General features: G+C 41.6%; 1 protein-coding gene across 1 annotated transcript in view; it reads left to right on the top strand.

The window, feature by feature from the left end:
* kcnt2b (potassium sodium-activated channel subfamily T member 2b) overlaps positions 1–15,657 on the top strand; it is a 39,972-nt gene that overhangs the window by 4,430 nt on the left and 19,885 nt on the right. Inside the window, exons 2-9 of the mRNA XM_008295113.1 lie at positions 11,022–11,101; positions 11,818–11,920; positions 12,195–12,257; positions 13,134–13,182; positions 13,638–13,697; positions 14,430–14,504; positions 14,732–14,815; positions 15,251–15,345. Coding sequence (XP_008293335.1) covers positions 11,022–11,101; positions 11,818–11,920; positions 12,195–12,257; positions 13,134–13,182; positions 13,638–13,697; positions 14,430–14,504; positions 14,732–14,815; positions 15,251–15,345 — 609 coding nt within the window. The remainder of the gene's footprint in view (positions 1–11,021; positions 11,102–11,817; positions 11,921–12,194; positions 12,258–13,133; positions 13,183–13,637; positions 13,698–14,429; positions 14,505–14,731; positions 14,816–15,250; positions 15,346–15,657) is intronic.

Below are 15,657 nucleotides of genomic sequence, written 5' to 3'. Positions count from 1 at the left end.
CGAGGCAGGGCAGACAATCAGACCAGTGGGAAACACAAAAGGGGAAGGAGCAAGTTACCTGAAATGAGAGGGGAGTTAAATGTCAAAATAAAACAAGAAACCATGACACACTGACACAAGACAAAAACTAAACATAACTTCTTGGATATGACACATCTGGAGTTAAGTCAATTTAAAAAAACAGTGGCTCACGAAAGTTAATTGGGGGGAATCTGTGTAGTTAATGGAAAGCTTGGGGCATAAAGTGTGCTTGGCTAATAAAACCAAAGAGCATCCGATAAATGTCTCTCTTTAGTAATTAAAAAGTCTACAAAAAAAGGACCTAATTAATACTGCCAAAGAGGAAAGGTTACTGGTTGTGCTGAACACTGAGGGCATGTTTGAGGGCACTGAAGAGTGTTTTTGTTTTGTTTTTTTGTACCCTCTGTATCCTGCAAATACATTGTAGATAAGTAAAATAAAAACGTTTATACAGTAAAGGATGCAGCGCATATTAGATATTTATGAGCTGCACCCTTTTTCATTTAATTTCATGATGAGCAATCGCCCAAGGCTATAGAAAGAACAGGGCCAGTGCCGGGCGTGTCTCTGGTGGTCATTCACTTGTGCTTCTTTCATGTGCAGAGCCCTTTTTGTAGTTGCTGGGCCTTAATAAGCCAGATATTGAATTCCCAAACCAAGCTTTCCATTTTACATGAACATTGTCATCACTTAAGAGCCTTCCTGCTGTGGATACTAACACAGCCATGAGGCCAACTAGCATGTGTCTGACCACTTTTGGGCTCTTGTGGTGTTCAGTGTTGCTGGAAGGCTCTGTGGCATCAGAGTGGGGGCAGGGAGCTGCTGTGCCACATCATTATGGGGGATCACAAACACAGTGGTCCACTGATTGTAGCTCCCCTATTCCCAAACTGTGTTAGCCTAACACACCGCAAGAGTTGCCTTTCAAATCTTAGATTCTCCAGAGACAATGAGTACAGACAATGGAGAGGATTCCTCTCATCTTACATTACTGTGGCATTGCAAGTCATCCTTAAAGGGATTTGTTTTAAAGACGACTGTGAAAAAGATTCATATCTCATGTTGATGCAATCAAATGTAAAATGAAGCTAATGTAATCTTAAGAGATGGGGAGATAGGATGTCATTGGATGACTTTTATTGGAGCTGTGCTCTAGTTCAAGCCATATTTTATTTCATGATAGGAGGGGTGCGTTTTCTGAGTTCAACAGATTAAATAACTTTCACTGAAATAACTGTTATTCTGTTCTTTCTTATGGTAAGCCAAGTACTCTAATGTGTCCGCGGATGCTTCTGTAAGCAACGAGCAGTGAGTGATCATCTCAGGAAAGGATGAGGCAAAGCTGGTTACATCAGTGAGCAGGGGTGGCTGGAGCACTTCCTCTGATGATGTATGGAAAGTTTTAATCCAGTGGAACCCAGAGGTTGTTCAGGAAATGGTTCAGAGAAAATGCTGTAGCAGTGCATGCTTATTCACTGTCCATATACTGTGGGATACATTACACATTTCTTGTAAGTGATGGTTGTGCTTTGTCCTGGAGTCCATGCAAATATGTCGCTCTAATTTGGTCCTGACATAGGTAGGTTTTTCCTCAATTATGCACAGATAAAGAAACGAGGTGAAAAAGACACTTTAAAGACACGATTAGGCAATTATAGAAGCACTTGCTTGTTTCATTGGACCATTAAAATTAATTCTGTGGCAGCAGTGAGTGGAATTAGAAAACGAATTGGCATTCATCTCTCATCTGACTCTTCAGTCAGCATGAACCCATGCATTGTAAATCTTAAAAGAAAAAGTGTGCCTTTTACCTTAAGACCTGGATTTTTCGTTGACTGGGATATACACATTCTCTTTTTCTCTTTCTTCTTTCGTCTTTCCCACCTGCCTTCAACTCTGCCTAATGTGTGTGATAGTTGTGTATCTGGGTCAGGGACAATCTGTCATGTCAGCCATTGGTTGGATGAGACAGAGTACACCTTGCCTCTCTTAAGATGTTCAAGCCGTCCTGTGGTGATGTGCAATTTATTTGCCTCTTGCCATCCCAGTGAATTTCCCCTGCTGTCATTTATAATCTGTCTGTATTATCTTGACATGTCTCTATCTTTTGTCCTTTTGCCCCAAAGGATGTCCTGTTCACCCATTCATCTTAAGCAACAGAGTTGAACAATTTACTTTGAACTGTTTTATAATCACCAGCATTTCTCCACTGAATGGTTCTCCAGAAGCCCCGTGTTTCTATCAATCAATAGGAACATCTTTCTTTAAAATAATGTTTGTGTGCTGATGTCAGCCTCCTTTCCAAGATTAAAAGCATTTTTATTTACCCTTGTGCTTACCTTTCCTTATCTGTGCAATTAAGGGTTTTGTGAAGTGAATGACAGGACAGTTAGAGCAGAGTCTGTATTGTTTATCAATTAAATTTTCCTTTTTAAAAAAAATCAATAAAAGAAAATTAGAGAATCGAGTTCTGTTTTTTAAAATAGACATGTAGAACTGGTCTGCTCATTGTATATACAATATTGTGAAAGCATTTTAACATTTAGTTCCTAACATTTAGAATAGAAAAAAGAAAGAAAATCTGAGTTCAAATCGGCATCCAAGTGGTTTCCCTTCTATGTAGCAGACAGCCTCTTTTCTGTTAAAACTGGCCCATCCTCGTCTGCCCTAGTCGCTTGTGGAGTGCCTCAATGCTCCATCTTATTTTCTTGTTTAAGGCACCCTAAGGCTCCATCTTCCACAAAAATACAGTAACCTTCAACTGCTTTGCTGATGACACACCAGAATACCTGCATTTGAATCCAGACAGCTCTACCTCTGTCACCTCCATCCTAAGCTGCCTGCAGAAGCTGAAGTGCACCACAGTGGCCAGGCACTAATGGCCGTCGACAGCCACTCTTTATAAACATGCAGGATTCTTGGTGTCATTTCTGACTCGGCACTGACACAGACTCACTGTGGTAAAAGCATGCTATTTTCAGCTGAGGAACATCGTTTGTCTGAATCACATGAAGACTGTGATGACTGCATTCATTTCCTCAAGGCTAGACTACTGTAACTTTCTGTACCTGGGTATCAGCCTGTTCTCACTGTCTCGTCTGCAGCGACTGCAAGACTCCTAACTGGTCCCCCCCAAAAATTAAAGCATCACTTCTGGACTTGCATCCCTGCACTGTCTAGCTGTTACACACATATACACTCTTGATCAAAATCTTAAGACGTTGCATGAATTTGCGTTTTGCACTGTTGGATCGTAGGAAGGTTCTAACTAGAACTTCAAAATGCAAAAAGAAGAAATGGGAACAAGAGACCAAAAGTTGTGAGCAGGCAATTTATTGAAAACAACAATTTAACTCAAATAGGCTGTTCATCAGCTGATCAAAAGTTTAAGACCACAGTCTTTAAAAGCCAAAATCTGTGCAAAAAATTTGGATTCCATGTCATTTCTGTAGAGAGCTGACAGTCGTGTGCAACTCTTGACGAATGGAGACTATTTGTTGACGGAGGGCAGCCGTCTGAGAATCCATTTTCGCGCCCAGCAGTTCAGTCGCCATCATCATCTTATCCACAGAGTCCGGAGAAAGCAGTATCGCATCAGCATCAATGGGCGAGCTAGCCACCTTCCTGCTAGCAGCAGAGTTAGCAGCCTTCACCCGGCTACCGCTGGACATGTTTTAAACCAGAGAACTCCGTGTAGTCGAGATGTTTTTCCGCCCAACAAACCCGACTGACGTTATATAACTAAGGGAAGAACATTTATCGGATTTAAGCACTCTTAGGAATAGTTAAATGAACAGTTGCATGCGGAGCTCCAGGACCTCACAGCCTCACATGCTGAACGCTAGACCGGAAGCCGGATATTATATTTTTTCATCTAATGAACTTACCCGATTTCATTAAATAAAACTTTGCAAAAACACATTTTATTTTATTGCTCTTTTTAATTTAAATTTCATAATTCTGACAGTACAGCAACATTACAAAGCATGATGACCTTATAGAGTATTATTGTAGTTTCGGCCTCCCAAAAGTATATAAAGTAGTTAATAGACTGAAACAGCTCCAGCAAATGCAACATACTACACATCAAGCACCAGGATAATAACACATAAAATTAAATACAGTCGTGACTGGATAATCCAACATTAAATGTAAAACCTCCTTTTATGTTGGATAGCAAGGCTGTCGGATTGTCAAGATGGAGGTCGAGATACAAGCAGGGCTTGATGCTTGAAGGGTCATTTTTGTTCGTATTTATTGTGTATAGTTGTTGTATAATAAATAGTAGGGCTGGTCCGAATAGCATTTTCTGGGCTCCGGATATTTGAGCGGGGTGGAAGTGACCGGAACGCACAGGCAGTACTTGGCGGCTGATGCCAGTTTAGTTAGTGGTCACATTTAGAGTCTGAATCCAAGGCTGTCGGTACGTCAGTACGAATGGGTTGCGTTTTCCTAAAAACCTGTTGGATAGCAAGGCTGTGGGATTGTCAAGATGGAGGTCGAGATACAAGCAGGGCTTGATGCTTGAGGGGTCATTTTTGTTCGTATTTATTGTGTATAGTTGTTGTATAATAAATAGTAGGGCTGGTCCGAATAGCATTTTCTGGGCTCCGGATATTAGGGCGGAGTGGAAGTGACCGGAACACACAGACAGTACTTGGCTGCTGACCCCAGTTTAGTTAGTGGTCACACTTACAGTCTGAATCCAAGGCTGTTGGTACGTTTAGGAAATTTTGAATGGGTTCCGTTTTCCTAAAAACCTGTTGGATAGCAAGGGTTGGATTATCGAGTAACGAATAGCATAATAGGAAAATGCTAACGGGGACAATGTTTCTACACTGTTTCATGTTAAATTATTTTATTTTGATGTTAACACTAGACGCTCTTACTAAGGAAGCTCTTGAATGCAGACCTTGAGTGTTTACAGTGCAGCATCAGGCATAATGTAAAATGAAAGTGTTTTAATTGCCCTTGTTACAAAAAATATTTTTAATAAACTGTTGTTTTCAGAGTAGGTTCAGAACTCCTTAATGTCTGCCGGGATGAATGAAAAGTCAAAGGAGAGCGACTGGGGGCATAACTTCCCTTTAATTCGAACCAAAGGCTGTATCTTTGTCTAACGCCGTAGTGTCATCTGATGCAATCTATTTAACATTAGAACTAAACAAAATAGTCCTACAGATCCTGTGGCAATTGCATTTAAAACCTGCCTCAGGAAAAGAGTCTAATAAAGGGGCCAAGGACGGGTCATCTTTGCATCTGTGGGTAGTCTGATGCTGTCTGTACCGTCACAGCAGCAAGACAAGCTTCAGAAAGATCAAACCCGAAGTGAAACGTGTTTTTAAAGACTGTTGTAATGCTGAATGTTTGTTGTGGAGGGCTGCTGAGAGAATGTCTTGAGTTAAGATCAAAAATAGGAATGGAATAGATGCAGTTTACCACACTTTTATTTATATATGATTATACCAATAAAACAATTGAATTGAATGCAAACCCCAATGCCAAAAAGAGGCTAGCCACAACTAACTATACTAGATAATATGTGACTTGTACCATATGAGCCAAATGCATACAGTAGGGGAAAATATAACTACTAAATTCATTAGCAAATTCATTAACCTATCTAAGTGGCTATGACTATCAGGATTAGGGAAGCAAATATTGATCAGTTGTTGTTTTTGACAATGATCAGCACCATTATCAATCAACAGTCAGAGAATTATCTTCAACTGTGCTCATGTTATGTTTACCACATTAACAGCTTGGGCACATCAGTCATCAGGAATGTTGTCCTAGTAGACCCTGATTCATTTTGTATAACTTGACTCAGGTCAAAAGACATTAACCATCACAGAAGTCTTTGTCATGGTGGCCTGTTGCTTGCTAAACCCCCACAATGATCTCTGCTTGCCAACATAGAGCTGCCCTGGTCCAGGTGACCACCTCCTCAGGGGGCTCAGTATTACACAGTGTGAGGCTTCAGTTGTTGGAAGAACCAAGTACTACAGCTAATCTGCATAATCATTACATTTTCTGACATACATGCCCGCGGTCTTCTGCCATATAGGTGCATATATTTTTAATTGGTTAAATTATTGGTGACAATTCACTTATTAATTTTTTAATTATGAACATCCCTTATCAGGAGACTGGTGGTAATCGCTTAAAGAGGGCGTAAGGAAAGTATTTCTTACAAATGTTAACATCAGTTTAACAGTTTGATTTAACAATTTATCACCAGAGTGAAAAGTTGGATTTCTGAGAAGTGTATCTCTTAGTATAATAACATACTAAGAAAATAAGTATTATCAGCAAATAATCTTCATATTTGATATGTGGTTTCACATAGAAAAGATAAATGGTCTGCACTTATATAACACTTTTCTACCTTAGCGGTAGTCAAAGCACTTTACAATGTTTTCTCATTCACCCATTCACAGGTACATTCATAGCTGTCATGCAAGGTGCGCTGGAAGCAACTTCGGGTTCAGTGGCTTGCCCAAAGACATTTCGACTATGGAGGGTTGTGGAATTGAACCACCAAGCTTGCGATTAGAGGACAACATCTCTATCACCTGAGCCACAGCCGTATAGCCATAGAATGGCCAGAGGAGCTAAAAAACAAACAAACTGGGGCTTATCAAAGATTGAAAACACAGGAAGACCAGATCTAAAAATCATTCGAAACACCATCGCAGCACTATTCAGGGGGTTTTGAATGAGCCATAATACTACAGTGGCTGTCTTCATAAAATGCAACACAGACAGTGCACTACTTGTACAATCTACTTCCAAAAAACAGACTGACAAGTGCTTCATATTTGGTACAGTGCTTATCAATGGAGTTTCCATGATAGCTTGGACAATTTGCATAACCTGAACCTCTGTAAACAGCATTAAAAAAAAAATAAAAAACTTCTTTGCTTGCTCTTTGGCACTAAACTGCAACATTAAATTTTGCTAAAATGCATGAAAAGGATAAACATTAAGAGTCAATTCTCTGGTCAGATGAGCACAATATAATCTTGTTCAGTTTAGCATGCTTGGAGTGAGCAGGCATAGTCCTGACAGTAAAGCACAGGGATGGGGGTGTGATGATGTAGGGCTGCATGGATGCAAAAGGTGTTTGGAAGATGGCATTTATAGACGGTACCATGAAAGACTGCAGATGCACCAAAATACTGGGTGACAAGATGACTCTCAGTCTTCAGAAGCCTAGCAGAAGAGAAGCGTTCCAGCCTGATAACAGTCCGAAGCACACTGTCAAAATCACTCAAGAGAAGCAGAAAAAGGTGAAAACTGTGGTCAAGTATGTCGCCTGACTTGAATCCAACAGAACACATATAGAGCACAACACAACCCCTCCAGCAAGGAGCAGAATTGATTTTGATTGATTTGAATCTCAGTAACTATTGGTTTGTTGACTTTTGTTTTTTGATAGCCTATAATACATTTAAACAGTATTTACTTTTATCTTAAAACAAATGCCCTACTGGTGTATTCAAAAAAGTTCTTTTAAAGCGGCACAAATCTTGAATAATTTGCCATTTAAACGATATTGCTTGGGGTATACTCACTTTTATTGTATTCTGTATGTATTGAGTGTAAGTTCAAAATACTGAATTCAGTTTTTCAGAGTTATGGATTTTTCGTATATCAAAAATTAAACTGATAGCAAGCAGCCAGTCTAATTTAGAGACTAATTTGCATCTCTGTGGGCTTTTAAATCCCTTTCATGTATTTTCTTAAATCGTGTTTATTATGGATTTGTTTCAAAAGCACGATCCATGCATGAATTTACTTTTTTTTCAGATTTGTTTGTTTTGATAATTAAGCAGAACAAGGCTTCATATCGTTGATGGAATTTCTCTCCTAATCACCTTATTTTTGGGGGGTTTTGTTTTTTTTTCTACTTTACTGGTATGCCTGCTATTTCTGAGTTTAGTGTGGAGGTTGTGATGAGCGAATGCTGTGCTGCTGTGCACGCAAAGATTTGGGTTTCTTTGGTCTCTTCCACTGTGTCATTAGATGGCCAGTGCTGTGTCATTATGGAGCGCAGGCATGGGTGGAAGCAGCAGGAGAACGAGGTTTAGCTCTCTCTCTCTCTCATTCTCTCAAAGATCCTCCTCCGCATGTCCCCTTCTGTCTGTCTGTCCATCTGTCTGCGTCTCTTTATCTGCATTTATCTGTCCTCTATATTTGTCCTTTCTCTCCCTCTCCCTCTCTCTCTCTCTACCTTTGACACTTCTACATGCATATTTGAATTCACTCCAGGCTCATGTCTGAAATGTTCTGTCATGCCCCTTTCTTTATATTGTCTTGTTTCACACTGTAAAAGCTACCAGTTTTGTTTTATTGACGCCTGTGAGATAATCCTTTAAATAATACTCTAAATAATCCATTTCATAATGTTTTGAATGAGCAGCAGAAAAGGAGGTGGGGGACCTTTCTGGAAGTTTCCCCTTAATGGTGGATCTTACGTGATGCTCCAAAACAGTTGTTCCTAAATCGGTGACATACGTTATTTTCTGCACATCAGTGGCCCAAAGCAGTTTTTCTCAACAGTTATCTAATCATTTATTTTGCTCTTTGGAGGGCCTTGAGTGTCCGATATAAGGCTGTTGCCCAGAGGTGCCATCGTGATGTGCTGGTGTATCTTTTGTTTTGAAATAATGCTCTTTATGAGTTTTTAATGTGTTTTTTTGCCACCATCCTGCCCTTAGATTAAAGATCCCGACCCTCAATCTATTCTACAGCTAAAATCGTTACTGAGCTATATTTCCACTTTGCTTTTCATCCTCTGTTGAACACTCAAGTGGAACAGCTCCTGCTTAGAGAAACACATCAAGGGCAAAATGACCTCTGAAATGATCCTCTTCTCCTGAGAAGTTATCACAGCTTTTTCTCACAGACTTTGAAAGGACTTTTAAGACTTTGGTGAATGAGGAAATGAACGGTTGGCTGGGTTTGAGAACATATGTCACCTAAAGTGTCTTAAGGCAGTTAGAAAGTGGAGATGTGGCACAGGATGAAAAAACACTGTCACGGTTAGATGCTGAGATCAGTGCTTGATGTATCTGGTAGTAAAAGACAGCATTCACTCAATGGAAAACAAAATTCTAAGCAGTTACCATTTTTGCTTTTTTGTTTTTTTTGAAGGCGATGACCTGCTGCTGTTGAGCTTTTCTGAAGTGCAACAATCTTGTCAGTGGCAGTAGAAGTGTGGGAAGCCGAATTCAATGCGAGTTTCTGCTTATATTATCATCTCTTTGGATGTTTGTTTTATAACCTGATTGCTTTATAGAGGATTTGGAGGTTACTTTTTAAATACATTTTGGTTATAAAGCTCCATTTGATGCTTTTTGATTATTTTCTAAGCAAAGTATTAATAGAAACACTGTATATGCACCTGAAACAAAACAGTTCACTGTAATTTCTGATAGTGGCTTTTAAAAAGAGGAAGAAGTGCCAAGTGAGTCTGTTGCTGCCATCATTAGATTGATGATGCTTCATGTAATAGAAATGAGGTTATCAGTTCTTGTTGCTATAGTGATTTTTTTGTTTATTTGTTTGTTTGTTTTTTTAAATCTGAATGAGAAATGCTGTTTATTTTCTAATCAAAAGGTGCAATTACACACCCTTGGGCTTTTGTGAGCCCGGGGAGCTGTGCACATCTGCACCTTCTTTCTTTTTTCATCATGTGTGCAAAAGCATTATTGTCAGCAATCTGCTCAGAGCGAAGGGGAGCCGTCAACAAGTTGCAACGGGGCTATCAGCTCTGATGCCTGGGCACACTTCACAAGTGCATGTTTGCTCACATCTGTTCATGTGAAAGGGAGGGAAACGACAATGAATTCTGTGTTACCATAGTAACAGAGAGGAACGTTACCCCCCCACCCCCCTTTTACTTACCCATTTCCACCCAAACCCCCCCCTCACCCTCCACCCCCTACCCCCAAATGTTGCTGGGAGGGTGTGGTGGTTCTGTTCTGTTTCTGTGTGTCTGGCCATGTGGGGTGCTGGTATAGTGCCACTCTGGAACCCTGGGAAGACCCCCCCCCCACAGCCACCTCTTCCTCTTCCTGCAGACAGGAGAACAGATTGCAGTTGTTCTGCCTCTCTTTCATCTGTCTGTGTGTTGTGAGAAGACCACCGGCGTGCCAGGCCTGGCATTTTTCATCCTCAACCTGAGTCATCCACTCTACCCTCTATAGGATGAAAGGAGAGCTACTGAGAATTCTCCCCTGAGGTGGTCAGGCAGGAAATACAGTCACCTACAGCCTGTCTGATTATGTGTCTGTACACATTAAGAGCTGTCTCAAGAGCAGCTCTTTGTCGTTTTCGTCTTATCTCCTCATGAGAATCGGTGTCAGACGGGCATGTGAATGGTCTAATAATACTAATGACCTGGTTGCAGGTGAGCAGTTTAGGGCTGCATGTGTGTACAGTAGGTGTGTGTGTGTGTGTGTGTGTGTGTGTGTGCGTGCATATGTGTCCCTCTAACAGAATGGAAAGGTAGAGAGAGCAGTAATTATGGCCTCCCATGTTCAGCAGAAACATCAGAGGGAAGTAATTTGTTGCTCTATATTTAATCAGTGGAGATAACGAGACTGACTGCAGCTGTCTGGGCCTATGGGCAGGCGGACAAGCAGTGAACACCATTTCCTCCAAAACCCATTAGTCTTTAATGTAGCCAGCCACAGTGTCTTATTTCCATACTTTGTGTTCAAATAATCATTATCGCCCTTTCTATCTCCAATTTGCTCAATTGCACACTTTTTGGTCTTCACTTTTGTCATGTTCTCTTTTATCTTCCAGCCCCCTACTTGTTTTCTCTCTTCTGTCTCTTGACTCCATAAAAGAAGTATTTTATCTCTTCAGTCACCTGAAGCGTGTCCTGTGTGCTTTTTCTCTTTTTTTTCCCCCCCCTCTGACACTCCTCATTATCTCTATCTCGCTCCCTCTTACTGACTCTGCCCATCTCTCCATCCCTCTCTTAGGGTGCAGGTAGAGTTCTATGTGAATGAGAACACCTTCAAGGAGCGCCTCAAGCTGTTCTTCATCAAAAACCAAAGATCCAGTGAGTTGCCTGCATTTAGGATCATGCCTTCTCTGTCTTGTAACTGAACGAACTGTATGTCTGTCTTTGTTTCTACACAAGTTGATCTTATTTTTGGGTGAAGAAATGTGTGTCTTTTTAACGTGTGATGTACTGTCACTCTTGCTCTGCATTTCATCACCAGTTATTCATCTTCTTCACACTTTCTGTTTCATATGTCTGTGCAGTGATTTGGATTTTTAGTGGACTCATTGATTTCCCCCAGTATGCGTACAGTCATTGAAACAGTTCATGTTTGGGTTTATTTTGTGCTTAATCTGTTTAATGTGAATTATAAAGGCTAACCACTGCTTTAACCACTACTGTAGCAGCAGTCAGGATAACATACATATACATTTTCTGTTACATTATAGCAATCAGTCCATCATTGCTGTAAATGTTGAACTAAAGATGGGATGAATCGTATTTTCGAGAACAATCTCTAAGCTTTCTAGTTATTGTAGATGGCTCACAAGCTGCTACTGGGTTCTTGTTTCTTTCATTTTTGACCTGTCCTCACTGTAATTTCATTTGTGATAGATTCATACAGCTTTACACTGCCTCAAGCAGAAGTTCATTCGGTGGCACATGTTTAAATCATGCATTAAGAAGAATAACAACACTGGGAAAAAATGCGTCCATATCAATGCTCGTATTTTTGTTTTTAATGAGCAATTATTTTCTTTTTTTAACCACAGGTCTGCGAGTGCGAATGTTTAACTTTGCTCTGAAAGTGCTGAGCTGCCTCCTCTACATCGTCAGAGTCCTGCTAGACAACCCGCAAGAGGAAAGACAGGACTGGTGAGAAAAATGGCGATAACAGGGGCTTAATGAGGTGAAACAAAGTCTCTGTGAGTGTGAAGGCCAGATAGCAGAAACAAGAACAGGAGTTCAATAGATTAGATAACAGTGTGTACAGAGTATTTGGTTAAAGGACTGGGTGTGAGATTATGGTTGAAAAATACAAGGGGTGGAAATGCAACTGGGGAGTGAACTGATACGCTGTTTTGGTGAGAGGTGCTGGACAAGGAAGTCGTAATCATTGCTGTTTTTTGGTGTTTTTTGCCCCCTGCAGTGTGAGCGGGATTAACTGCACCAAACAAAACACATCATCCCGTCCCTGGAGTGAATTTGACTGGTAAGCATGCAAGGTCCTAATTAAGAGTGATGGCTTCGGCCTGCAGGCGAGGACCATGAAACCACACACCCTGGAGGCCTGGTATCCTTGACACTGGCTCACCAGTTGGAAATGTTGTATAACACAATCAATGCAACTTCACTTAACTGACCCAATCCACAATGTTGATATTAAGCAATACAGATCAGCCTCCATTTGTCACAATCCAACTGTATGGATTCTCTGTCAACATAATATGTACCTAGTGCCTGTGCAGCCTAATCAACAGCGATCTAGTGGAGATAAAGTATGTAATATACAACCACAGAGAGAGAGAGAGAGAGAGAGAGAGAAACCAGAAATTGTACACGGACCTGAGGCAATGCCATGTCTCCTGCTCAGAGACCTATTGATCTAATTGGTGGCTGATGACACTGGCTAAGCTCTGGCTCCAAATGAATAAGGAGCCTGACAGAGTGAGCTCAGGAAAGGGATGGGCTGCCTCCTGCTCCAGGCAGCAGACTCGTAGCATCAGTGGAGATAGCACTCATGGCAAGCAGCCATGATAAGCCCCAGGGTGTCTTTGGGAGAGAGAGAAAAAAGACTGCCTTTCTCCCACAATAAGGCTGTAAATTTCCATTTGACTGTTTGAATATTATGTTTCTCCTACAATAAGAGCACACTTGCAGATGTGCACTCCACTGTTGTTCAGCTGTAAACAGCACACTTACATTAATGTAGTGGCATGAGTTGTGTCCATGGACCCATTAAGCGTTGGACAGAAATGAATTTTAACATTTCGTTCATTTTAGTGGCATCTATCTAATAAAAAAAAATCTTTTTTGCCATATCTCTCTTTTTTACTTTCTCTTATTTCCTCTTTTTTCCACCCTTTAGGAAACTGATCATCTGGGTTGATAGACCTCTACCGCTGTGGGGACTGCAGGTCAGATAGATCAGACCACTCCTGAGTAAACGGCGCTCATTTCTGCACACATGAATGTACACATACAGACACAAAACTCTCCTTCGCTGGTTAATTGGCAATTAAACCTACGTCTCATTATTTTGACGCATTAACACAGAATTCACATCACTGCACTTGGCTTGCTTTTACACTTACAGTATGATTATATGCACATACATGTGCATGTGTTCAGTCAGACACCAGACTGTGTCTTGCTTCACTTAAACCTGTTCCCTCTGAAGCTCAAACATCAGCACGCCCACTGATTCCACCCACGCTCTCCATCTCTGCGACTCCTAATTTCTCTCTGCTCTGGTCTCTTTGACTATCTCGACTCCTCTCTCTGTGTCTGAACTCCCTCTGTGTCTCTATCGCTGCATCACTGTCTTACTGTCTCTCTCTCTCTCTCTCTCTCTCTCTCTCCCTTTTTGCAGGTGCTTGTGGCTTTCATCAGCTTTTCAGAAACTATGTTGCTGGTGTATCTAAGCTACAAGGTGAGCTTCTCGTGGCACCCAGTGGCCGATCTGAAACCTTTTGTGATGTCTGTGGCTGTGATGTCTACATGTGTGGCATGTTTGTGTGTGCGGAGGTGTGGATGGATGTGACACGCTTGACAGTGGCATTTGTCGACTTCTTTCCACTAAACTGGTTTCCATCTCTCCACCGATGCTACTCCTCTGCTTTTGGAAAGCCGCTCAGAGTCCTGTAGGGCTCCCTCGGCATTGTCCAGTTCTGAACACATCAGAAAGACTTTGGGGGAGGCCCCTGTGTTGAGGCAGTGGGGGGCCGATCCATCAACGGGTTGCCCTGCCTTTGATGTACTTGACACTATAAGCCTATGAAGGGCTCACTCTGCAGATTACTCTGGAGGCTAGAGGCCTTAGCATTTAGAGTTGACTGATTCCTGTGGACATAGCCTGTGCCTGTCCACCTACACTAGTCAGATTCAGGTCAGGCATATGCAAGAGGCAGACACATAAAAACAGCCGGGGCTGACATCTTAATTGAATGGCAAGGCTCAGTGGAAACTGAGTAATGCTGCTTCTTCTTTCAAAGGACACAGGGGAGTTGTATAACCCATATACATCCCGATCTATATCTATGGAGCAAGAGCTCATCAATTTATCTTCGTCTACTCGTGGCAGTCAGGCCTGTTATGTGGTAATCCCCTAAGGTCACCAAAACAATGGAGATTCCTGACCCACGTGTGTGGCTTGTGTTTCCAGGGCAACGTATGGGAGCAAGTATTACGTGTCCCCTTCATTCTGGAGATGATCAGCGCTGTTCCCTTCATGATCACTGTGAGTGAAAGCATATGCGTTACTGAGCACTGATAGGATGGGGAATCTTATGCACCTATTTGTTTTGGTCCTGCATGCACATCGCACTCCAATACCTGCTGCAATACTACAGCGAAACACATGCTCTAACAACCCCTTACCCTGCCAGAGATGCCATGACTGTATAACATATATCAAAAAACGGTGACGAGACAGACAGCCAGACTGAAGCTCTTTCCTCTTGACAGGTGATTTTGCCCTCCTTCAGAAATCTCTTCATCCCTGTATTTCTCAATTGCTGGCTGGCCAAGCACGCTTTGGAGAACATGATAGTAAGTGAAGCACTATGTCCCTCTTCAATTTCTCCCATTGCTTTCATCTAAACACTTCTGTTATGTTATTTTGCTGGCATGCATTTATCCCTTCCTGTCTCCCATTTCAGCTCCTCAGCTTTATCTTTATCTGCCATGAAGGTAAATCAGTCAAAAAAAATATTTAAACTGACAAATTGGACTTGCTCATAAAGCTTTTAGTATTCCCTGATCCCACCTGTCCAATGATATCTGGCTAACTAAGGCTGCTGCACACTTTTTAATAAACTGTCCTCCTTGCTGCTTGAGATTGTCCTTTGGCATTTTCTTTTTTTTATTTAAAAAAAAAAAGTCTTTCCTACTATCCATCTGTCACATGTTACCCTCATTTTACACTTAAACAATGCTGCGCTTGGGCTCATTTCCATACATGGACTTCTTTCTGTCTCTCTGCAGAATGATCTCCACAGGGCAATCCAGCGGACACACTCAGCCATGTTTAACCAGGTGGTGATACTTATCAGCACACTGGTCTGTCTCATGTTTACGTGGTGGGTACCCTCACCGCTGACACTACACTCAGAAGGGGGCAACAAGTGGAGGGAGGAGAGACTTTTAAATTATGGGTGAACGGGAAGTGAAAGGCGTCACAGAAATGGACAAAATGTGGAAGAGAAAGAGGGTGAGATGGAGAAGCAATAGCTTGATAAATGCAGGGGGGGAAAGAGAGATAGGAGAGGGAAAAATGCTGCTCCTAAAGCTAAGGGAGAGAAAGGCAGAAAGCCGAACGGTAATTGGTAACTGCAAGAGTGAGATACTGCTCTGAAATGACAACTGGTGATGGCTTCAGTGCAGTGGAGGAT

Source organism: Stegastes partitus, unplaced genomic scaffold, assembly GCF_000690725.1.
Source record: "Stegastes partitus isolate 25-593 unplaced genomic scaffold, Stegastes_partitus-1.0.2 Scaffold1020, whole genome shotgun sequence".
Classification (NCBI taxonomy): domain Eukaryota; kingdom Metazoa; phylum Chordata; class Actinopteri; family Pomacentridae; genus Stegastes; species Stegastes partitus.
Note: the sequence above shows the minus strand (reverse complement) of the source record. Positions and strands in the feature narration are given on the sequence as shown.